This window comes from Hirundo rustica, assembly GCF_015227805.2.
Source record: "Hirundo rustica isolate bHirRus1 chromosome 5 unlocalized genomic scaffold, bHirRus1.pri.v3 SUPER_5_unloc_BUSCO_144578at7742, whole genome shotgun sequence".
NCBI classification, from domain to species: domain Eukaryota; kingdom Metazoa; phylum Chordata; class Aves; order Passeriformes; family Hirundinidae; genus Hirundo; species Hirundo rustica.
In genome coordinates, this window is record NW_026690178.1 from 1,251 (window position 1) to 24,916 (window position 23,666).

General features: G+C 41.5%; 2 protein-coding genes across 5 annotated transcripts in view; both read right to left on the reverse strand.

Annotated features, from left to right (window-relative positions):
* Positions 1-1,442: 1,442 nt before the first annotated feature.
* On the reverse strand, positions 1,443-8,299 carry LOC120766109 (adenosine deaminase domain-containing protein 1-like). Of its 2 annotated transcripts, none has more exons than XM_040091474.2 (12): positions 8,041-8,299; positions 7,533-7,730; positions 6,503-6,658; positions 5,931-6,098; positions 5,338-5,400; positions 4,707-4,829; positions 4,461-4,584; positions 4,127-4,297; positions 3,117-3,343; positions 2,379-2,616; positions 1,859-1,991; positions 1,443-1,720 (listed from the first exon to the last, which is right to left on the reverse strand). In XM_040091474.2, the coding sequence occupies exons 2-12, from the start codon at positions 7,717-7,719 to the stop codon at positions 1,607-1,609; spliced, it is 1,704 nt and encodes a 567-aa protein (XP_039947408.1). In that variant the 5' UTR covers positions 7,720-7,730; positions 8,041-8,299; the 3' UTR covers positions 1,443-1,606. The 2 variants fall into 2 exon arrangements, with proteins under 2 accessions (XP_039947408.1, XP_058280254.1); XM_058424271.1 differs by having other exon boundaries at positions 6,503-6,652; positions 8,041-8,214.
* A 311-nt stretch (positions 8,300-8,610) lies between these two features.
* Positions 8,611-23,666, reverse strand: part of LOC120766108 (bridge-like lipid transfer protein family member 1) — a 31,521-nt gene continuing 16,465 nt past the window's right edge. Inside the window, exons 18-39 of one of the 3 annotated variants that reach the window (XM_040091472.2) lie at positions 22,861-22,923; positions 21,090-21,334; positions 20,272-20,487; positions 19,949-20,129; positions 18,942-19,038; positions 16,774-16,935; positions 16,533-16,672; positions 16,160-16,361; positions 15,782-15,985; positions 15,487-15,666; positions 14,966-15,103; positions 14,218-14,475; positions 13,652-13,802; positions 13,213-13,370; positions 12,900-13,092; positions 12,471-12,688; positions 12,033-12,284; positions 11,273-11,476; positions 10,843-11,037; positions 10,272-10,406; positions 9,669-9,834; positions 8,611-9,317 (exon numbers count right to left, since the gene is read on the reverse strand). In XM_040091472.2, coding sequence (XP_039947406.1) covers positions 9,101-9,317; positions 9,669-9,834; positions 10,272-10,406; positions 10,843-11,037; positions 11,273-11,476; positions 12,033-12,284; positions 12,471-12,688; positions 12,900-13,092; positions 13,213-13,370; positions 13,652-13,802; positions 14,218-14,475; positions 14,966-15,103; positions 15,487-15,666; positions 15,782-15,985; positions 16,160-16,361; positions 16,533-16,672; positions 16,774-16,935; positions 18,942-19,038; positions 19,949-20,129; positions 20,272-20,487; positions 21,090-21,334; positions 22,861-22,923 — 3,975 coding nt within the window. In that variant the 3' untranslated portion in view covers positions 8,611-9,100. Of the gene's footprint in view, positions 9,318-9,668; positions 9,835-10,271; positions 10,407-10,842; positions 11,038-11,272; positions 11,477-12,032; positions 12,285-12,470; positions 12,689-12,899; positions 13,093-13,212; positions 13,371-13,651; positions 13,803-14,217; positions 14,476-14,965; positions 15,104-15,486; positions 15,667-15,781; positions 15,986-16,159; positions 16,362-16,532; positions 16,673-16,773; positions 16,936-18,845; positions 19,039-19,948; positions 20,130-20,271; positions 20,488-21,089; positions 21,335-22,860; positions 22,924-23,666 lie in introns of all 3 variants that reach the window. The other 2 variants (XM_040091471.2, XM_040091473.2) reach the window with 2 other exon arrangements.

Sequence of the window (23,666 nt, forward strand, 5' to 3'; positions counted from 1 at the left end):
ACCTTGGTGCCAGTTATCTCAGCAGAAGACTAAATCCACACAAAAACCAATCCAGAAGTAAACAGAAACAAAGATGTGTGGTGTGCTATGCGTATGTCAGATTTGACACGTGACACGACTTAATTTGACATATGACATCACTTCCCAGCATCTATATGTAAGTAAAGCTAACACACTGGTCAAGGACGTTTATTGAACTTTTAACACTTCTGCAAAAAGGCAACACTGTGCTCCAGCCTGGACTGTAACAGCCATTCCCAAGCATTCTCAGGAAACATTACATGGAACAAGCAGTCTGCGGAAGACGTGCCACAATAAACCAAACCCCGTTACACAACCACCCAAGTTACGGGACAGTAATGGAAAACAAGAAAGCACATGAGCCAGGAAAAGTCAAGGACCAAGCAGTAACAAGTCAGTGAGTTTCAGCAACTTGCAGATCAGTGTAAGATAGCCCCCACAGAAGACTCTTCATATTAGCTGGAAGAACAGATTAAGGAAACAAAAAAAAATACCAGGAGGAGGAACTTCTTTGAGAATCCTGTAACACTAAGTCGGCGAAACGCTGCCCTCACTACTCCTGATGTATGAGAACACTGTGTAACTCCCCACTCTTGCACGATTTACAGAAATCATGGAACATAACCTAAGTGTACTATCTAGCTTGAACACACCAGCGTTCACAACACCACACCAGCTCCAAACATGGCACTTAACAACACTCTCCCAATGCTACCATGTTCTTAACAGGACTTACAAGGAAGTAAATTCCCTTGCGACAGGCACCGTTTTCCAGGTTACTGTGTCTGCAGACAAATTCACAAGGGCTTGTCAGTGAAGTGATGAAGTCATCTGAGGGTGCAGGAGCCCAACTCATCCATAAGCATCAACACTGATGGGGTTTGAGGCAAATCACAAAAACTGAAAAAACCTTGTTTCTGGTGACTTCTGTACCACATTGCATTATTTTCTTATTTACAGCTTTGACACCTCCATTATGCTTTAAAACCCACTACCAGAACCAGTAATTGTCAGAAAACAGTCTATCAACAGCTGGTCAATTTCACATTCCACATTTGGAAGCACAAAAACTATTTTTTAACTCTTCTAGCACAAATAAACTATATGCCACTTGGCAAATTCACACTAAACAGAAACTCTCAAGTGAAGGATGGATGCTGACAGATAAAGCATAGATTGCCCATTCCCTTTTTTTTTTTTTTTTTTCAAAATTATGATAAAGGGAGGAAAAAGAAGGAACCAATATACAGAAATCCTGAAACTATCAGGAAAAAAAATCTTAACTCCATGGGGTGGAGATTTGTAGGAAAAGAGGGGTGAGGGAGCTGAAACGAGGTGGCTCCAGGGTGGCAAGGCAGAACAGATTTACAAAGCTGCTGGATACTCTCACCTATGAGAAAACATCCATTTTAGGAAAAGACTGAATTGTTACAGGTGGTTTATTAAGTGCATTTAAACTGAAAAGAAGCAGTTCTGGATTTGTTTTCTTCCTCTAACTACAAACTTAAAGTTGAACATTTTACTACTCAGAACTCTATTTACTGAAACAATCATTCAAACAGACTTAACAGTCAATCCACCTCCATCAATCACTGAACTGCTCAATATGTGGAGACTTCACAATCCATGATCCGTAACTGTGTTGCTCTAAGTAGCTCTGCATCAAGCTTTTAGCTTCTTGGTACAACTGAGATTTAATCTGAAAAAAGAAAAAAGGAAAACCTTGAAAAAATCTCAAGAATTACGGTTACAGAGATCTGTGTGCTTTGCTACCACCACATAACAAGCACAAGCACCAACACTTTAAGAAATGATACCTCTCTCTGTGCCAGCTCACCTTTGCCTCGTGGTATGTTGCAAACTGGAGCAGATCATCCTGTCCCGCTTCCCTGGAGAGCATCCTGAAGCGGCTGAACATGGCAGCCTTGCACAGGCGGCTGGCCAGGCACGTGCCACTGCGGAATGGGGAGCTGTGGGTAGAGCGGGGAAACAGGGATGGAGCTCAGGAACAAACGCGCTTCAGGGACACTGCTCTGATTGTTACAGGGTCTTCCACCTACCTCCTCACACTTGTGTGGAATTCATCTCAATCAGAATCCTAATTAGTTTGATGCATTGTGAAAGCTAAAACGTTTTCGTTACTACAGGCAATGGAGTACAGGTATCTCTCTCAGGGAATGGTTTTGTTTGGTGTCTTGGTGTCTCACTGTCAACTTCCAAGATCTCTAAAACTTCACCTAATCACAGGACGCTTTCAGCTAACACAGGAGAGAATTTTTCTCGTAGCTTAAAAACTGAATACTCCAATAAATCAGCACAAACCCATTATTTGCAACAAAATGAAGACAAACACTGACCTTTCAGTGGTTTTCCCACTTAATCCATCCACAACCTCCAGGGATGCATCTGACAATGTCCAATTCAAACTAAGCGACCACTGGTTCAAATCTGTTTGGATCGGCAGCGCAGCTTTCACCAAGTAAATATGAGATCTGTTGACCAGGTAAGGCACGGGAAGCTCTGAAGTAAGTTCATCATCAAGACGCTGCTTTATGGTTATGTCCAGTCCTTTTGTATCCTTACAACTTCCATTTCCTAGTAAACAGGACAAGGTAAGTCACATAAAAGTACATCCAAATAAAAAGTTAAAAATGCAGGTATTTCTGTATTCTTACTCTATTATAGTCATTTTTTTCACATAAAATTCATGTTTGTAAAGATCAGTTCCAATATTCAATTCACAGAACAAAAATTATTTCCCACTTTCTTCTCCAGAGGCACTTTTATTTTCGTTGGATGCTTTCATTTTCTGAACCACGGTTGTTCACCAACTCTTCATGTTCCCTGCAGAAGACACCACTAAAACAGAACTTCAACCTTTCAGACTAGAAAATATGCTGAGGAGTTTGCCCACATTACCTCACATCCAGCAGCATATCTGACTGCCTACTAAATAAATACACTTTGCTCCACTGCATCTCAAGGAACAAGTCTGTAATTCTTCAAAGAACTCGTGGTTTAGTTCATGCTTTATAAAATGCAATCAAACTGCAACATGAAAACACACGAAGGCCTGCAATTTGCACTGAACATACCTACAAGAATGTTGCTGATGTACACGGGCTCGATGAAGTGGCTCAGCAAGGCTCCCTGCAGACCAACCACTTCCCACTTGGTCAGTTTGTCACCAGCTGACATGCTGCTCACCCTGACAGTCTTGGGGGGACAGCAAACAGCCAGGTAAATCCTGCCTTCCAGAGCAACGTGCAGACTCAGCTCTTCACTGGCTTCGTAAGCAGATATGGAGTGGGGACCGAGATGTCTAGGGCAGAGCAAGAGAATGGATTTCACTGAGAAAGCACTCTGATCAGAGAGCAGTAAGGGGGACTCTAATGTTGTTTCTCAGAAAAAATAATCAGTAGATCTAGGCCTTGTATTATCTTCGATGTCTGTAATTCTAAGAAACATCACACTGAGCTGCTCAAGTGCCTAGAATACCGCAATCAGTACTTAAATAGGAAAGAGATACTCAATCTAATCTTAGCCACCAGTTGTGCACATATTAAAAATATCAGCTGCAAACAAGCTGTTGCTTTTTGTCTACTCATGCCCTAACAGAAGTTACTTGTGAAAAACAGCTGTAAGGTTCTTAATATCTCCTTTAAAACCTAACTCACACTGTGAGTCAAAATATTTAAATAAGAAGATACAACGCATAAGGGATACAAACCAATGGCTGTTCTGAAGCAAAACAGTTTTTCCCCTTGGTCACAAAGAGGTAAGACATCAAAGCAGAGCCTTTGTTTCAATTCAAGGCTCTTTGTACTCCAACCTTGTAGTGCATACAATGGCATTAAATCCTTACATCCACCTGCTCAGTGGTTAAATTCATGATTTAGCAGTATTTTAATAGTATCTTGGGAAGGGGGTTAACAGGCTATTGTCCATAATAAACAAAAGCTCATCCCATAACCCATGCAGAAGTTTCTTGTCTCATCATACTGAGCTGTATCTCAGTTATCACTACTACCCTGTACACCAGTGTTCCCAAAACGAGATAAAATTCCACCTTTCACCATAGCTCGGGAAATGTCACGGTACTTACACCTCTGATTTTAACTGAGCAGTTCCTTTTGGAAGCTGGTTCATGTAGAGAGAGAGAGTTATATTTTGCTTTAAGGTAAGCAGCTTCGAGCCTGGTGCTGTGCAAAATATGGATCTCGCTGCCTTGGCAGGATTTTTGTTATAGAACAGCAAAAGATGCCTGTACAAATATCTAAAAGAACAAGAAAATTATACGTTTTACACAATATATAATCTAGAGTTACGGTTATGTTGTTATATATTATTTATTGGTTTACGTAACTATAAAACTCAAGAGAAGAAGTAAAACTGAGACAAACTGACTGCAAGGGAAGGATTTGCAGAGACACTCTTGCCTGAGCAGGGAACGCCTGGCAGTCACAATGGCATGGCTGTCATGCAAGAGCCTCCCACAGGACTCGAAGCGCCGGCTGTAGTTGCATTCTCCTGTCCCCAGAGCTACCACTTCGTGCTGCCCACCTGAAACCAGAGATGGTGGAAGGCTCACTGGGCCTGCCTGCCCACCAAGCTGCTCCCACGCTCTCAGTGCTCTGTGGGAACGGGTTTCCCACTCCCCCTACTCACAATGAAACCAGACTTGCCCTTTTCAATGATGAAGGCAGCCAGGGAACTGCCACAGCTTTGGTACTTGGGGTGCTGGGCAGTCAGGTGGTTAAACACCTCCTCAAGTGTTTGTGAGAGTTTTTGATAGGTATGTTCTCCTCCTAAATGGCACAATCCATCAAGATTTCAAATTTGCAGGTAGGGGAAAAAAACAGACGTGAGCAATTTGCCAAATGATAACCCTGAACACACAGTACAAGCACAACCATATGCACTTTCAGGATTCTGAAAATCCTCAGGATTAAAAAAAGCTCCAGAACACCTAACACTTGATGCTTTTATCATCCATTACAATAACAACAGATATAGCCCAAGTTTGATCACTACTGCACACTAGCTCAGGTAAGGACAGAAAATACTGTTTCTATTTCTATCACCTGGACTGGTGATAGAAATTGAAGCAATTTACTGAATTCAAACAATTTTCTGAAGTTGTGTCCTTCTGTAGAACCAACCTAGTAATACTAGTTCTTATAGCTTTCAAATATGTTTAAAACAATAGTAACAACATAGAGATCACTAAATGTATTAAAAGATGAAAAACTTTAAAAAAGAAACTACTTGCTGGGCAATTTGAATCAGCAGAGGCGAAACAAGACTATTCCTTACCAGTCCTCGAAACACAAGCAGAGTTTGCTGGAGGTCGGAGCTCAGCAGGCACACAGGGAAAATCTACAAATTTAACAACATTTTGAAGTGGGATGGACATTCCTAATTTCTAAACATGGATCTCGCACTATTTCCAGGAAGGCAAACTTTCTAATTCTCTATGAACTTTCTTTTCTGATTCTGAAGTACTTGTAAGCTTAGAATGATTCAGACAGCAAAACTCAAAAGAGAAAATATTATGGCACCTGAACTCTGTTGAAAACAGTATCTCAGCAGGGAACCCTTTTGAGCATAAAAATTCAAACCCACTTCAGATGTACTTCATGTTGCTGTACCCAGTGAGTAGCAAATCAAGTGCAATAGCAACAAATTAATTCCTTTAGTATTCCTGGCATCAGTTGATGCAACTCTTAATACACAACTGACAAAAATAAAAAAATGGTTTCAGAACCAAACTACACACTTGCCCCAAGGATTCAAAAAACCTGACAGAGGTTGATTCTGCGGCGTTTAAGAAAACCACAGGTATTTTGCATAGGACACCATTAAGCTAAGCATTTCGCGTTCTAATTAGATGTTGCTACAGTATTTACCTGAATCTTCAAAAGACTTTGCCTCTGTGTTCTCCAAGTTAAGTAGCTCAGCAAGAGCCAGTTTAGCTGCATTTAATTTAGATGCCTTCTTGTTCTTTCCCAGCCCAATCTTGTAGCAAACACCATTTATCACAGCACAAAAAGCAAAGTAAGGCCTTATGACATCACCTTTAAAGGAGAAGAAAAAAGCAGATGGAATCAGTGAAATTAATTTAAGGCACTTCATCCATAGCATTATGTCCTTATACTTCCTAGAACAGATACAAGAAAAAAACCACAATTTTGGCAAAGCAGAGCTCTCATCCCTCACCTCCCCAAAAATTTTGGTGTCTTTTGCTTCATGCACTCTTCCACAAAGTTCTGCTAACAGCTATAATTAAACATAATTCACCTGACCTATTTCCATAGCACCTCATAATGAGAAACAGCTGTTGCAGTCAACAAAAGAGCAGCTAAAACGCAACAGATGTGAGGGTAAGTAAAAAGATTCAGCTGTATCAGCACCATCAAATCAACTCAGATAATCTCAAGCATAAGCAAATACTACTTAATTTGGTAGCAGAAGTATTTACCTGCCACACTCGTTTCCTTTAACTGAAGCTGCAGGTGATGCATTTTGGCAAACATATGCAAGGCAGATACTGGGTCTATTACTCCCTGTTTGTATCTTTCCATCAAATCCAGGTCTTTCTGTGAGGGAAAGGCTGAAAACGTGGTGGTGTCTGCTCCTTTAAAAAAGAAAAGGTCCTTAAACAAAATTAAGGAAAGAACTGAACGCACTCTCTGAAAATCTGCTTACAATAAATTCTTTTCAGACGCTTCTTAAAATAACAACCTAAAATTTATTGTAGAGCATTACTGCTTTGTACTGAACCCTATACAACAGCAATTCCAAAATGCTATCTACATCTTCTTTTAAAAGCATCAAAGCTTTTACTTGTGGTAAATCCAGTAATCTCTGAATACAGACAGGTATTACAAAAACATACAATATATACCCCCCCTCCCCTCTCTTGTAAATCAAAATCATAGTTGCCGATGGCAGATACTGAACAGTGGAACCTGTGCTTTTTCCACACAAAGCTGTGCAGCAGTGGGACTAGCTGTTGTGAGACACTACATAAGTTTCAGCAACCGCACTGGATGGATAAAATCATCAGCTTCAGGGGTGTGATATAGCCAAGCACAACCACTTCCCAGCCAAGAACTAAAAGAAATCCTCACCTTTAAGAGTCTTAACAGCTGCATTTACCTCAACACAACTCCTCAAACAATTCAAAATACATCCTGGGACATCTCAAACTGCAGGTAAAACCCTTTGCAATGTTATTTATGAAAATTCATGCAGCAGAACATATTCCATATTTTGTCAAACTACAGTACTTTTAATGTTTAACTTGAACTTTATAATTAGGTAATGCTGTAGGCCATCCTACAACTAATGGCTAACAAACTTCCAGCACAAAAAGACTTTAGAAGAGGAGGGTTAAGTTTAAGGAGATGCTAAAGGACGCACGTAAGGAAATGCAGCAAAGTTAGCTAAGCAAAGTTACTTTCAATAGCATTAACAGACAATCCTGGTGTGTAAACCGCACACTATACCTGGATTTTTCATCACTCCTGGTTCACTGCACCTCATAGAAGGCAGAGGATTCAGCCGTGCAGTCACAGGCTCGGAGAAACCCTTTGAAATTGGCTGTCTGAGAACCTCGGGCAGCAAAATCTTCTCAGGTGCGTTGTCGAAGGCGAGCACTGCTGCACGCTCCAAGCAGCCATTGCTGCTCGCCATTTCCGACCGACCTAAGGAAACTTAACGCTCATGCTGACAGAAGTAAAGACACCCTGCAAAAAAACCCCTGCAGTTCTCCTGGTCAAGCTATTCCACTCGCCCAGGGCTGGGATAGAACCCAGCCTCAGTGTCCTCCCCGGCAGGGTGACCACTTCTCCCTTTTGTTAAACCACCCTCCCTGACGCCTAAGGCAGCTCTGCCCCTCCAAGGACACACAACTCCTCACGCCGCTCTTGAGGGAGTGAGGCGAACTAAAGCAGCAAAGCCGATCCCTCCCAAGTCAGCAGGACGAGCTGGCGCTGGAGTTGAAGGGTTTCGTACCTGCACCTGCTGCCCTCGCCAAACTGGGGACGGCTCCTCAGCGCTCACACTCGGCGGGCAGGCGCAGCACGCCTGAGGCCGCACGAAGGTGGAGGAGCCGGGGAGGTGCGAGCCGCCCTGAGGCGATGGCCTCCGAGAGCCCAGCAGCCCCTCCCGCCTCTGCCCGCCGGCCCTTTAGAGCCGGGGGCGGCCCCACACAGCCCTTCCAGCAAATTCGTGAGGGGCGCGGCCGAGGCGCGAAGCCGCAGCTGTGCCTGAGGGAGGAGCTGAGCGAGCAGCCGGGAGAGTGAGACCGCCGCCGGGTTTTGTTGTGCTGCCGGCCCGGCTACAAGAGCGCTTCCCGGCCACCTGCACGGCTTCCCGCTCCGCTCCCACCCGAAGCCGCCACAGCCGTCACGGAGCGGGAGCAGCCGCGTCCCCGCTCCCCGTCGGGGCGGCGCTTCCCGCCTTCCGCCTGCTTCCCGAGCGCCAGGCCTCTGTGGGCTTTACCTCACACTCAGCAAAGTCACGCTTAAACCTCTCTCTCTTCTTGTTGCTCAGCTTCCTTGATTAATACAAAAAAAGGTCCTGTACAGTAGTTAAATTTTATTACAAGTGTAATAAACTTCATGATTTTTAGCACTAAGGCAATCACAGTTTCTTAAGTTATATATATATATATATATAATTTACACCAGTCTACATTGACAAATCAGTTACTGGTCACATCAACAAGGGGTTTGTGTTATGGCAAGTAAAATTTTAAGAAAATTCACAGTTAATCTGCAAGTATTGTAAAGATGCAGGATCATATTGCACATCATAAAATGGACGCTGAGGAGCAGATTTACAGTGTTCCAGCTATTCCTTCACAGAATATACATTGGTCATCATCATCATCATGCAATAACTTCAAATACAGATTGGTATCAAGTACCACAGTAAACAGTTACTCACAATGTAAGTTTTAAATAGAGTAGCAAAAGCTGTTAGGTTTCTCTTTAAACCATATTTAAGTTCTTAAAATATAATAAAACACTTTGATAAAATCAAATGGAGTTAGGGTTGTCACATTGTACTTTTAATATTCTTCCTTGTCTTTTCCTTTCTTTTCCTTTTCATCCTGTAGTGCAGTACCAAGTTTCTTTATAAGAACTGACAAAACTTTGTCCAAAGGATCCATGACACCACGCTGCAGCCACTTAGGGATAGTAGTCCTTGCATGGTGAAAGCCCAGCTTTTGGAGGATGTAGTCAACACCAACAGGATCGATTTTTCTCCCAGTCCAGGATATTAGTCTAAAAAAGCAATAAACAGAAGACTCAGTCTCAAATATATAAATATAGCAAATGGGCATTTGTATACACAAAAAAAATCTATTTTCTCCAGTGTTACTTGTGATAAACTTAAATCTAATAGGCATTGTTTTGAACTTGATTTAGACAGATAAAGCTCAAGATGATCAATGGAACATCCTCTCAAAGGAAGAGGATGTTTAAGGAGGTGGAAAACCTGACTGAAATTAATGAGTTCAAGTTTACTGTATTCTAATTCAGAAGAGCCTCCAACGATGCCTTTAATCTGCATAAATTCTAATCCAGAAGTTAATGCACAGCCGAAGAGAGACTGCAGCTCTAGGTGCTTCTTACCTGAGCGTAGGTTCCAAATGCCAAGTATTGCACATGAACTCCCTCCAGTCAACTGTAGTGTAGGTAATGCTTTCCTCTGCCTCTTTGTCAGTGGAGCTGTCCTCAAGGACACCAACAGAGTTCTTCTGCCCTGGACGAGCAGCCAAAATGCGAGGAGGGAAAATTGCTGCCAAGGGGAGAGAGGAAGAACACCAGTCAGTCATGAGCAGCTCACCTGGATTCTTTTTGTACACAGCTTAAATAAAACAAAAGCACAGGTCTCAACAAGAAGAGAACCACCTCATTGTTTCCAGAATTTCTGCAAAATACCACATACTGCTTAAGAATGAACATGCCAAATTTGAACGGTGCAACTGAACATACTGAGGTAGAATAGTAAATCATTCTGAAATCAGAAAAATGTATGTCTTGAAAGGACTCCACTGATGTAAGGACTAAATAACAACAATAAAGCTTTATAAAAATTTGCATCTGCCTATACCATCTTATGAAGAGGAAGTTAAACACCAGGTGTCAAAATAGGAGCATGATTATGACAGAGTATTTACTGTCAATCTGACAACTGCAGATTGTCACGTAAGTGTTACTTCATGAACAACTCACCTTTTTCTTTTTCTTTTAGATAAGCAGACACCAAGTCATGCAGAAACATGATCAGTTCAGCATCCATAGTCACACAGATGTGGTCTGTAAATTCAGTTACTACACTGCATTCCACCTTTGGTTTAACATTTGTATCTGCAGTCAGATAAAAATAGTATTAATACACAAGTACTTACAGTAAATCTAAGAGTTCACAGAATTTGAATGCAGATCATTTGAAAATAATATTTCTTTCACTGAACCAGCAAGTCTTGAGAGGAAGGACCACAGTCAACATTTTAATAAATATAAGGAAACCAACCCTATGAAAACAGCCAACATAGCTGAAATGTCCGTATTAGTTTCTCTTAGGAAGTTTTTTTTTTTCTCTAGCGACCAGTCTGGGCACTAGATTTTCACACTCTCAAAATAATTCCATCAACATTTTACTACAAAATGTTATATCTTTTCTTGCAGATCTGCAGCAATTTTCATATTAAATCCTTTTATCAGCACACTACCTTTGCCTTTAACTCCTAATTTGCAAGAAATAGGTTTTGACCAAGAAAAACCTAATTATGTTTTACTGTACCTTGTAATGAAGGCTCTTGGGGCTCTTGAACGTGAATAGATTTAAAATCCAGCTGCATCCTTGGCAACGCAAAGATGGTTTCAGTTTCGTGGTTGTAACTGGAGCCGCCCCTGAAGCCACTTAACAAGCTTGAGCTTTTCACTGTCGTGCTGCTCTCTAGGTTGTTGGCATCAACATTCCGAAGCAGGTTCAACTCTACAGGAACAATGGGAGATGTTAAATCGTGACAAGGCAAAAAAATTAAGAAGAGTCACTTGTAAAACTGCTGCTGTATGATTATTGAGAAGATTTCATCTTTTATTCTGCTCCCAAAAGCGTGGCTAGAAATGGTCAACCACATTTGTTGTTTATACACTTGAGATTTAGCAGCTTTTCAAGAGCTCCATCTGCAAGCAGATCAATCCCCAGACGGAATGAACGTGACCCTAACCTTCATTCCTCGTGGCTGTCACATAATTGAACCACTCCTTCACACTGGCGACTCCATGGGGGGGATTTTCGTGGCGGCGCCGCGTTATCTTTGTGATCGTGGCCATGGGGCTTTCCAGGGCCCCACAGGGCTTGGTGACCATGGTGTTATGGCCCAAATGAAAGTCCAGGGTTTGAACAATGTACGTGGAGTGTTCACTGGTACCTGCATTGAAGGTGTGGGCAGCATGGGGTGGGAGAAGAAAAAAAAAAAGTAAAAGCAGCTTAGTGAGGACAGTGGAATTTTCTCTCATTCTCCTACAGGTATTTAAAATTAATAACTAGTGTGCTAGTGGAATAAAAGCTGGTATTAAAGCTTGAAAACAACAGAGAAATTAAATCCTCAGTAGCTACAGACAATAAAACTTCACAGTATTAAGACAAATATAAGCAATAAGATCATCAAAATTCATCATACAGGTAGAAAGGACAACACAAACACCCACAAACAATTAAAAAGCCAGGCAATCCACTTGATGGGCTCATTATCAGGGACATATCCAGTACATTTGAAAATGGACTTTGTATTATTTCACAGATAAAGCAAATTGTGGTAAAGATGTGGAGGGGAACAGATTGGTATATTTTTGGGAAATGTTCTTGACTCAGACAAATAAAATAATTTTTTCTTTGATTTCTAGGTTTGTTGGCATTATGTAATAATACTTCATTAAAAACTCATTTAAAGAAATTGAGAGAAAAGAGTAAACAGTTGAAATTACCATCTTCCAAAACTTTCTGGGCTTCTGTCCAAAACGCAATATTGGGTTCTTCCAGGTGAAACAAGGCCCATGATTTTGAGCGGAAATTAGGTCCATGAAAACAAGCCAGGGTCATGTGGTTCCCGTGCAGGCTCATGGATCCTCCAAACTGCATCCCATCTTCTGGCAGTGGCATCTGGAACAGGGATATGTGGCACCCAGATACCACCTTCAGAACCCCTGGCCAGTGGCGATGATGGGCTGCATCCAACACTGCAGAGCAAACACGAACAACAAACTTCAGGCCAGATACTGAAAAAATTGCTGGCGTATTTATACTTTCGGTAAAACATGGAATTATGAATGATATTTTCTTATCTATTTCACTGACATTCTCTTCGGCAATTTTTGCAATTACAACATCCTAATTGGGAACTGTTACTTTTTGGCGGCACTCACATTGTTCGTGTGAGCTTCTCTCTAGGTTGTTTGCCATTGTTTTCGGAGGGAGATAAGGAACAGGCCCCCAGGTGGACAGAGCTCGCTTGCTTGTATCGAACTGCTGAGTGAAGAACTCCTGGAGTTTCATTCCTATTTTTATCAAGTCTGGCGTAGTTGACCTTGAAATCATCACTTGGAAGATATCCCATTTCAAGTCCCCATGGACAAATATCTCACTAGATATTAAAAAAAGCAAGAAAATTAGCAGTTAATATATTTCCTACTGACAATTAAAAAAAAAAAACAACAAAAAAAAACCCAACAAACCAAAACCAAACAATGAACTCTTTGCAGTCTAGCAGACACTTTGATTTCTGGTTAGCAGTATTGGACAGAAGACATTTGACATCATCAAACACAGATTTTAAACACAGGAAATATTATTACCTTTTATCAGTCATGCTTGAATCCAGATTATTATACAAATTAATTTTCCATTCATCCTGCAGTTTAAGATCAGCATTACTGAAGATTCCCATTAGGATACTGGATCCCATGTAGTCCACACGTGCTTCAGTAGAACCCATGGTAATTTCAATTTTATGATTGGGCTGTTGGTTTGGGTGTTCAGAAATATGAGCTGAAACAGGACCAAAGCAATATAGAAATACAGAATTAAAGAGATGAAAATCAGGTTCTCCAGTGGTGTCACGTTTATTGACTGGAGCATATGCTAACAGCAGGAAGCTTTCCAACTTACCCACCATCTCCAGGGTGTTAACATCTATGGTACCTCCGACAACTCCCCCTCTGGAGTCCAGCTGGGATCTTCCCAAGCCCACAGACATGCTGATTTCCCGATCTCTGCTACTTCCCACAGACAGACGGCCCTGACTTTTCAAACCACTGGTGGTCCACCTAGAACAGAGGTGAAAATAGACAACAACTTTCCAGGTTGTCGAGAGAGAAACTGAATGTTATCTACTGGAAAGCAGAAAATAACGTGGGTTAGGCATATGTGACGTCAGGATTAAGCAACTACAGTATTCATAAGGGGATTCTCAGTTTAAAACTGAAAACGGTAGGATTTTAAAGCTAAAAGGCAACACACTGTTAACAGTGTGTGGGGAAAAAAAATGGGTTTTTGCACCCAAAACACCGCCACTGTTAAAACATGCTTGATTGTAGTTTATACTTACGTAGTATTGCCCATTACATTGCTCATATTCATTTGAACATTTAATTGTTTTAGGTTCATAGCAAACACAACCAGTGTTTCCCATGGTGTTCCTTGCTGGCTTCCAGCTTTATTTGACTTATTAAATGGAGTTGATGTTTTTGAGAGAGTATCTAAACAGAAAAAAAAAAAAAAAAAAAAAAAAAAAAAGAAGTAGACAAAAATTTAAATTATTCCACATGCTAGGAAAAACTGGCAGAATACATCCATTTTGAATATTACAAAAGGACCGACAAGCACATTATTTATAAGGAGCACAAAACCATGAGATAAGTGAGAACCAGAGGATTTGCAATATGCATTGCTTTAGCTGTCACAGAAATTGACTCACAGATAGGGGAATTTTATAGAAAATATGCTAACAACTTTCATTCATCCATTTTAGGCATTTTTCCTTCTCTAAGCCATTGACTCTCCAGTGCCAGGCACTACGGAAAAGAGTATTTTCAAAGCAGTAATGACATACTTGTTTCATACAACTGATGGAAATACTTTAAGGAAAAAAACACAAAGTCATTATCTACTCACCTCTCTGAGGCACTGAGGAGTCAGATACGCTCCTGGATCTTGTGACAGCTGGAGACTTGAGGCTGTGAGACGCTGTCCCAGGTGACATACTGCTGCTGGCACTGTGCTCACTGAAAACATTGGGTGACTGTGCCATGTGAGTGAAGGAAGCAGACTGGCAGGGCTGCTCCCATGTCCTGCAGTATGCTTTCCTTGAGGATTCAGGAGAAAGGTGCTGGTTCACTCCTTCTATTGAATCTGGTGTGCCAGGGCCTGATGCTACTGGAGAAAAGGCAGCACAGGAAATACAGAAAAACGGTTTCATTTCTGTCTGACCATATCCTCACGTATCCTAAGAAGTATTGGGAGAGTGTCCAAATGTATTTCATTTAACATAAAAGTTTTCTACTGTTTTTGTTTATATATCATAGAACTATAGAATGGTTTGGGAAGGGACCTTAAATATCATCTGGCTCCAACCCTGCCATGGGCAGGGGATGCCATTTATTAGATTGGGTTGCTCAGGGCCCCATCTAACCTGGCTTTGGAACACTCTCTTTAAATTATTCCGTAACCTACGTTAGCAATTTTTCACTTCTTCCATCTAGGATTTCCTATCAAACGTCTCTGAGTGACTGTATATGGAGTAAATCATAACACATTTACATCTATTCAATGATATAATATGACATGGGTAATAAATGCTTATCAAATTCCTACTGTAACCTTTGTATAACAAGTCTTTCTGTGATAAGCAGCAGTCTCCTACCTGGCAGATTTATTGTCTGATCACCCAGGAAAAGCCTTCTAGCAATGCTTCTCCTGTACCAAGCCCTGGGAAAGGCCAGGATCTCACTGAGGCGGCGCATGTCGTATTTGAAAGAAGCAGATCCTATGTCACAGACAGCTGAAAAAGCACATGCACACAGTTGTAAATTCCCAGTAATAAACCAAGTCAAATTCTCCTCCACCTAGTAGTATTGTCTCTGCTGTCACGAAAAAACAGTTTTCCGGAGTTGTTGCCATTTCTCCAAGCCCAAATATTAGATACAAATGCATTTCACAAAGACATGATGAAACCCAGACTGAGTCCTGCTTGTGTTGGATGTGCCTGACACCTCATGGGAGGATTTTAATGGCAGATCAGTCACAACCGTCCTGCTGTTTGCCCAGTAAATCAAGATCCCGTGTGCAGGGCAGAAAATACCATGACAAAACGTTCCCAAGAGTAAAGTCCATCACAGGAACAGTTCTCTGACTAGCTGGAGTTAAAATGAAAGGAGCATTTACCAGATATGTTGATCAATGTGGTGTCTATCTTGGTGGCAGCTTTGCTCGCAGACTGACTCTCAAAAAAGGAGGAGCCTCCCGAGCGCCTGATCCGTGACAGGCTGACTTTCACAAACTCCAGGTTGATGCTCAAGGAGTCCTTCCGGCCGGTGACCGAAGTCGGCTCTTCATCCACGTTCCCTAGAAGCAGGAAGGAAACACTGTCATCTTCTGTGATCCTTTCAAACCTGCAGTTCAGAAACCCGTGCCACCCTTGAATAGTGTTCGTAAAAGCAAGCAAAAGCTTGTTCCGTACCCAAGGCTCCCGATCCAGGGGTTAGCACAGTCACGGCTGATTTTTGCTTTCCAGCTCCGTAGGGATGGAACACGTAAAGGGAGAAGTCGGACATGCAGGCAGTAAAGCTCAGGCCTGAAGAGCTGCTGCTGGAAGTTGTCAGATCTGACTGACTGCTGCTGTGCCTCGTCCTGCCCAGAGGGCTGCCAAGGCCAGGCGATGAACCTGGAGTCATTTTTTAGGGGCAAAAATCAGATTTTGAAAGCATTTTCGAACATGAAACAGTACTTAGTGTTAACAGCAATACTAAACAGACCAAATGCACTTCAAATTATGCCCTCTAGCAGCAATATAACTTAAATAGTCTGTGTATGGAATCAACATTCACACACTTATTACCTGGTGCTCCAGATTTAGTAGCTGAATTCTTTGAGCCACTCTGTGAAGTACTGCCACCAATGGACACACTTTCTGACGGGTATGTTGTGCCTAAAGTTTCCAGTTCTCCTCGGTTGGAAGAGAAAACAAGATCCAGGGAAGGCAGCTTCAGCATACACTCAACTCTGGACACTGGCAAGCAGCTGAACTTGATTTGAGAGGGCTGACAGGAAGAAAGAAAAGAAAGCATTCAGAAGGGACACTTGAGTTTTTATTCTTTAAGGAGTTTCTTTAAGAGTTTTTATTCTTTAAAAACTGAACTTAGAAGAATGGATTGTTTAAAAGACAGTGACTAAAAGCCAGTTACTGTCTGAATGTTGAGTTAAAACCTCACCTGGACTCGTACATAAACCACCACATCTACAGGGAAGGAGGAATATGCCGATGTTGAGGATGACACCAATGATGTTGTGGACTCCTCTAAGGGATCCTGTATATCAAACTGTCCCATGTCTTCATCCTGGGAACTAACAGCTTTTAACAAGCACAAGAACTCATTAGTAAGTGGAATTTGAAGGGAAAAGCAGCTCAATACCAAAAAGCACGGAGTGCCAGAATACAACCATGCAACTGACCTGTGTAATTCCTTTCAATGGGTGTGATGGGAATGGTTTCAAGGGCTTTCTCCAGGAAGTCCAGGAGGCAGGGGCTGATCACCATCTCCTCTGGCAGTGACTGGAGTGCAACCCATGCATAGAGTTTAGCAGTTTTCACTCCACCACTTCCTTTCCCTTTGGCTGCAACATTGAGAAGATTCATTTGTCTAAGGTAATACCACTGAGCAGTAACTGATAAACATTAGAAGACTCTTTATAACTTATCAAGCTGTGCCCTCTAATTTTCTCTATTATCTGAAGAGATCTACGTCAGGTATGCTAGAAAAAATTAAGTCATTAAGCTTTCACTTCGCAAAAATAACCATTAGTCTGTAAGGCTTAATTGTAGTAAAACTCCGTTGCTCATGTTCTCGACCGAGCACTCTGTTGCCATTGTCAACACCTCACTTTTTAGAAAAGAGCACTGAAGGCAAACACAGACAGTTCTTCTCCAAACACCCAGGGCAAAGTAGCCGCAGTTGACTGGAAATAAAAATGGTATTAGGAAAAATAAATGCACAAGTCTGGAAAGAATGTCAGTTTAAAGAGAGAAAATATATCAAAAAATTAAAACTGCAAATGGCAAGTCCTACTATATTTATGCAAAGAATGGCTAGAGATTCTAAATGGTAATTTTTGAAAGCTTGTAACTAGCCAGAGTATAAACTAATAAAAAGGTTACTGTCTTATAAATTTGTGAAAGAGGAATCTTGAATCCATGCTCATCAAAATATTAATATGCAGAGAAGATATTAGTACCAGCCCACTTACTGTCTGTATGCAATATAGCTATTAGAAGGAATATACATCAACGGACACACAGATTTAAAATTCTCCAAGAAAAATATAAAACTTAACCACTGAAACAGAGATTAAAAATGCTTTCATTTGTTAAAAAAGAATGAAAGCACTGACTTTTCATTCTGTGCAAACAATTCTGCCTCATGTCTCTTGACTACATTGTCCTATCTTACTTTTACTGGAGACCAAAGACAATACAACAAGTTGGTCTCCATTCCAGAGGAATGGTTTCCAGAGGAAAAGTACTATTATAAAAAGGCAGTATAAACAACAATAAATGTGTTTCAAAACCATTCAGGACTAATAAATACTTATAGAAATACAGTGCATAAAGAAATAAAGCAATTACAAGCCAATCTCTAGTATGGAGAGGCATTTACAATATCATACAAGTGCAATTTCCACACCAAATGCAGAGCTTACAGACATTTAACCAGCAAGATTCAGTACCTGGACATGAAAGAGTAAGAATTCAAAGGTAAAGATTAGAAAGAAGCCAGAGAACAAAAGAGAAGAGAAGTAGCATAAACCACTACACAACATCTGGTCATCTTAAAGAGGATGGCCACCTAAAGGAGTAAGAGCTAATGATTCAACAGCATGGAGAATTGAGGAAGGTATCCCCATTTTACTGTTCTCTCCCAGCATCTTTGGTGATTTTATAAGGCAAAACCGACAAGCACAACTTCCAGTTACTCGTCTTGCTTGGTGACCAAGTTGTGACAAAATTTTGGCTTTGTGTTTAAAGCAATATTTAAATGCCAAAGGAGAGAAGAGTGAATGTCTCAGAAACTGGAGATGCAATCTACATGCCTCTGGATCTGACATGAGGTAACAACAGCCTCCTGCTTGAAAACAGGAATCACTGGAGAAAAAACAAAGCTTGTATTAGAGCTCATCTTATTTCAAATCGTGGCTCATTAAAGGCCTTCAATGGGGGAGATATTTACAGATATTTACACTTTCCTTTCCAACATTCTTTTGTTAAATGAAAACTGGGAGAAGGCAGTGATAGTCCAACATTGGGATATGGTGACTATGACAAAAATATTACTGAGATTGGTTTGGCAAACAATGTCTAAAATACATTTATGAGATGTATTCTTGATTCTGGGGTCAGGTTTTTGCAGCCAAAGTCAAGCCTGGACAAATACAATGCTCCAGGTAAGGTGGAGCCAGATCTAAAGGCAGTAGATTACACCAAGGAAAAATATATCCATGAAAGGTTCAGAAAATTTGTCTGTAGGTACCTGATGGGATGGGTGGGGGTTGGGGAGGAAGTAAGGTGTTAGTCTTGCTGTGGATAGTGCTAGAGAGAGGAGGAGATGTGGCAGTATCTTTCATACCATACAGCTTGGACTCTTTGGAAAGGGTGCGTGGCAAAGAGGATCCTCGAGAAGTGTTTGGCGATTCAGTCTTCAGAGTCTTGGAGTTGTAGTGCAACTGGAAAGCAAAGCAAGATCAAGTTACTTCACAGGAAGAACTTGGTTTCTGTACAGCCATTTGGTGTCACTCCTTCAATCCAAATTGTTTTCTTCTCATTATTTACAGAAATGTCATTGTAAGATACATTACATTCCAATTCATATCCTATACACAAAAATACCTGGAAAATTAGTACCAAAAAAAAAGATAAATGAACAAACTATTAAAAAAATCAACAAAACACAGAGAAACAGAGGAAATTCATTATTTAGAAACACTGTCTAAAGCTTTTTTCTCTCTCTGTTATATCACATGCATCCTGTGCCACCTGTGCACACAGCCTCCTTTCTGTCTTAATGTGTGGTGGAACTGTTCCACTACTAAACACAGGCACACAGAGACCGGCATAAAAAAATCAAAGTAAGATATTCCAAGAGTTCACACCTCCTCTGTGTGCACAGTAGACTACTACCGAAAACACGGAACATAACAAAAGTTGCAGAGGATGTTTTAGTTATTCCTGAATTTGACGAAAAGCAGCAGGCAGGCAGGCAGGGATAATTGTTATCCCAGGAGACAGCCTGGAATACCGGCCATGGACACACACAGTCCTCCCACACTGAAAGACTAGAAAAGCCAAGCTGTATCAAGTGAGGAGCATTTGATCTATAGTATTGCCTCAGCTGAATTGCATTAAGTTTTCCTTCAAAAGTGAGAGATTTTGCCCTGTTCTTACTCCATTAGCATTTCAAATCACAAAATACAAGGACATTTCTGTTGAGACCCTTTCTGTGTCAGTTCTGCACCACCACACCTTTCATGCTAGGCTGTAGAAACAATGGTGAAAACCCAAGGGAGCGTACAGTTTCACTGCATTGGAGAGAAAACTTCGTCACTGCCTCCCTGCTGAGTTATCCCTTCATTTTACCTTTACATCCACCCCAGGAATATAAAACACTGTTGTTTCCACATCGCTGGATTTTGTCTGTAGAGATGATGGCACTTTCTTGCCAGCGAGTAAGTGAGTAGTAGATGCATAATTAGTTTGAAATTTCTTCTTTTTTGAAGGAGACTCTTGATCCAAACTCCTGGAACTCCGATCATAGCTCCTGAAATAATATACTGATGTTATTAAAGTAATTTCCTGTATCACACTGGGCCAGAACAATTGCAACTCATGGTGCTGTTATTAAGCAGCGATAACTACTAGAAATGAAGCGCTGGTAATGAACTAACGCACGCTTCTCTTACCTTCGCAAACTGATGTCGTCGTGCTCTTGCTGGAGCATTGTGGGATGCAGCACACACTTCCCACAATCAATTTCAACCCTGATATCAAGCTCAAAGTCGATGTTTCTCTCGGTGGTGGTGCCAGTGACGCTCCTGTTGGTGGGTGTTGTTGGCCAGCGCTCGGTGAACAGCTGATGCACAGCAGCAAAGCCCATGGCTTTCTTGCGAGAGGTGCCCCTGCACAGGCACAGGCGGGGGGCAGGTATCAGCAGGACATCTACCTCAGCAGGGGCTACAAGGCATTCCCAAACTATGTCCACACTCAGTGTATCATCTTAGGAAAGCCTTTTTGGAAAAGGCCTCATCTGATATGCAGCAATACAGTGACCCATCTTGTGTGAACACATTATGTTTCTTAATATAGGGTAGTATAAAAAAAAAAAACTAAGCTTTTCTTAAATTCTCACTCAAAAAAGGAACAAAATATATACACACAATAAATTTCATATTTGTAAGTATCCACATTATTACATCCAGTTTCTGGAACTACATCTGCTCTGTGCCTCAAAAGCCTCACTTTCCAAGTTCTTTTATTCTGTTCCAAGCCCTGAATTTGTAACAGTTACCTCCTTTTCCAATCAGGATCCCTCCTCCCCACAATGTCACCTCTGGTGAACACGACCTCACCTGCCTTCCACACACACACCTGAGTGCATTCAGTACTTCATCAGCAACAGAATTTGTAGCTTTAAATTCAATATTTCAAGTTTGAGAGTATACTGAAAGTATATTCAGATGTCTTCTCAATTTCTGTGTCATTCCTCAGGGTCGCTACTTACGGTGGTTTCCTATAAAAATACGTCCTCTCCCTTTCATGGTCATCCTCCTTCTCGGAGTCCTCAGTGCTGGAGGATAAGCTGTCATCCCGGCGTCCCTCTTCAGGCTGGAAGGGAATGCCGGGTGAGAAGACTACTGGAGTTTTGGGTGAACCAAATACCGAGCATGAGCCTTCACTAGTAGATGAGTAATGGGAGGGACCATCAATAGTTACGGACAAAAGGTCCATTTCTGTCTCCTCTGGAAACTGATTGTGAAAAGACAAAAAGATAGTAAATTTCCACAGATATGATTTCCACCAAGAATGCAGTAGGTTGATCTGGAAATAAAGAAGCAGGAGTGCTATGAGAAACTCTCACTTCTGAGTTCCTCATAACACCAAGACAGCAGGTAAAGGATTGCAAGAGGGATTATGAGAAAGAAGGGAATGAAAGCTTGGTGGGGAGGCCTTTGCCATTGCCTAGTGATCGAGTTCAGCCTGCTAGACAAAGACTCATCATGCTCTTACCAATTTAGATGGAAAGGAAACGCTGCATTTAAATTTAAGAACCATTATGAAAGAAAAGGACAGAAGGCAGCCCAAGTGCCCGTGACTTGCAGGAAGCGTTAGTGAGGGCATACAGGACGCTACACAGAATGTACAGCACCGCCCCGGGCATCCCAGCCCGAGCACGGAACCCTAAAGGAGCCTCCTGCTTCTCAGAGAAATCATGCCACAAGCACTTTTCCAACATTATATTCTTATGTGATGCCTTTGGAAAGCATCTACAAGAGTTAAAACACCAGCACTCCCTATGCAGTGTCACTGTAGAGCTACACAATTGCTGTCTGCAAAGTCCAATTAGAGCTCTGCTGAACAACTGGCATGATGTCAGGAAAATACATCATTTAAAAATATTCAACGTGTGATAGCTCTAAGTGATTGGCAGTATTTTGCTATGCCAACAAAACCTAAGCTAACTGGGCTTTTACATAACAACAACACAATAGGTAGGGTAGTTTTTAGATGTGAACATATTTAAATGCGCAAAGCATGCTCCCAGGTATCATTTCAACCATTCTCTCAGAACTAGGCATTTATTTCCCAGGAGCATGAGGAGAGTTAGAAGGAGAAAAAGTACATTACCATTTCTTCAGTTTGTTTTTTTGTTTGTTTGTTTAGTTTTGCCTTTCCTGTTTTGTTTTGAGTTTGGGGTTTCCTTAACTAATTTCTTTTTTAAAAGAAAAATACTCTACTATTTTCCCTAAATATGGTTTTGAAAGCAGTTAAAAAACTCCACTTTTTCTCAGGATATCATGTTTTGGAACATTCCCTACTTGCTATTATTTGAAAATGTCTTATTCCACATTAAATATAAGAATTTTAACAGAAATAAGAGTGTGAGAAAATGTCCTCCCACCTGGTAATTATTTTGTACCAGTGTTGATTGCCAGTACATTGGAACACATGTAACAGGTGAAGGCACAAACAAAAATCATCCTCTAAAGCACATTTCAAGGCTAGACTTGGGTCACATTACATCAGTCTTTCAGCAAAAAGCCAATAATCCATTTCTTAAGAAGTTTTTTTGTCTACATAAGGATGTAGAAGCACTGATTTTTGTTCATCAACAATAAATCATGTTCCTTTGCTTACTTTAGTATTTAAATATTTTCAAGCTTGATATACATTCTGTTTAGCTGAGCGCAAAAGAGATGAATATTGAAAAGCAGCTCCCTATGAGATAAATTAGTTCTCTGGCAAAGAAAATACTTGTTTCTGCTCAGAAATACCTGAAAATACCCTTCCCCTGGACAGCTGGATTGTTGTGCAACCCCCAAAGCTGTTTGATTCAACTTAATAGAAATAAAAAAAAAATAGAAATTAAAACAATTACAATAATCTCAGCCACGCAAAATGAACATTTTAAAAATGAGAAAATATATTTAAAAAGAAGGAAGAAGGAGGAAAAGGAAAAGGAAAAAAGGAAAAGGAAAAAAGGAAAGGAAAAAAAAAGGAAAAGGAAAAAAAGGAAAAGGAAAAAAAGGAAAAGGAAAAAAAGGAAAAGGAAAAAAAGGAAAAGGAAAAAAAGGAAAAGGAAAAAGGAAAAGGAAAAAAGGTAAACCTTCCCCCCCTTCCCCTTCCCCCCCTTCCCCTTCCCCCCCTTCCCCTTCCCCCCCTTCCCCTTCCCCCCCCTCCCCCCCCCCCCCCCTTCCCCTTCCCCCCCTTCCCCTTCCCCCCCTTCCCCCCCCCCCCCTTCCCCTTCCCCCCCTTCCCCTTCCCCCCCTTCCCCTTCCCCCCCCTTCCCCTTCCCCCCCCTTCCCCTTCCCCCCCTTCCCCTTCCCCCCCTTCCCCTTCCCCCCCTTCCCCTTCCCCCCCCTTCCCCTTCCCCCCCCTTCCCCTTCCCCCCCCCCCCTTCCCCCCCCCCCCCCCCCCCTTCCCCTTCCCCCCTTCCCCTTCCCCCCCTTCCCCTTCCCCCCCCCCCCCCCCCCCAAAACCTTCCCCAAAGGAAAAAAAAAGGAAAAGGAAAAGGACCCCTCAAACTAATTCAACAAACCATTTCAAATACTGAGAAGGATACACCTGTAGAGCTACAGCA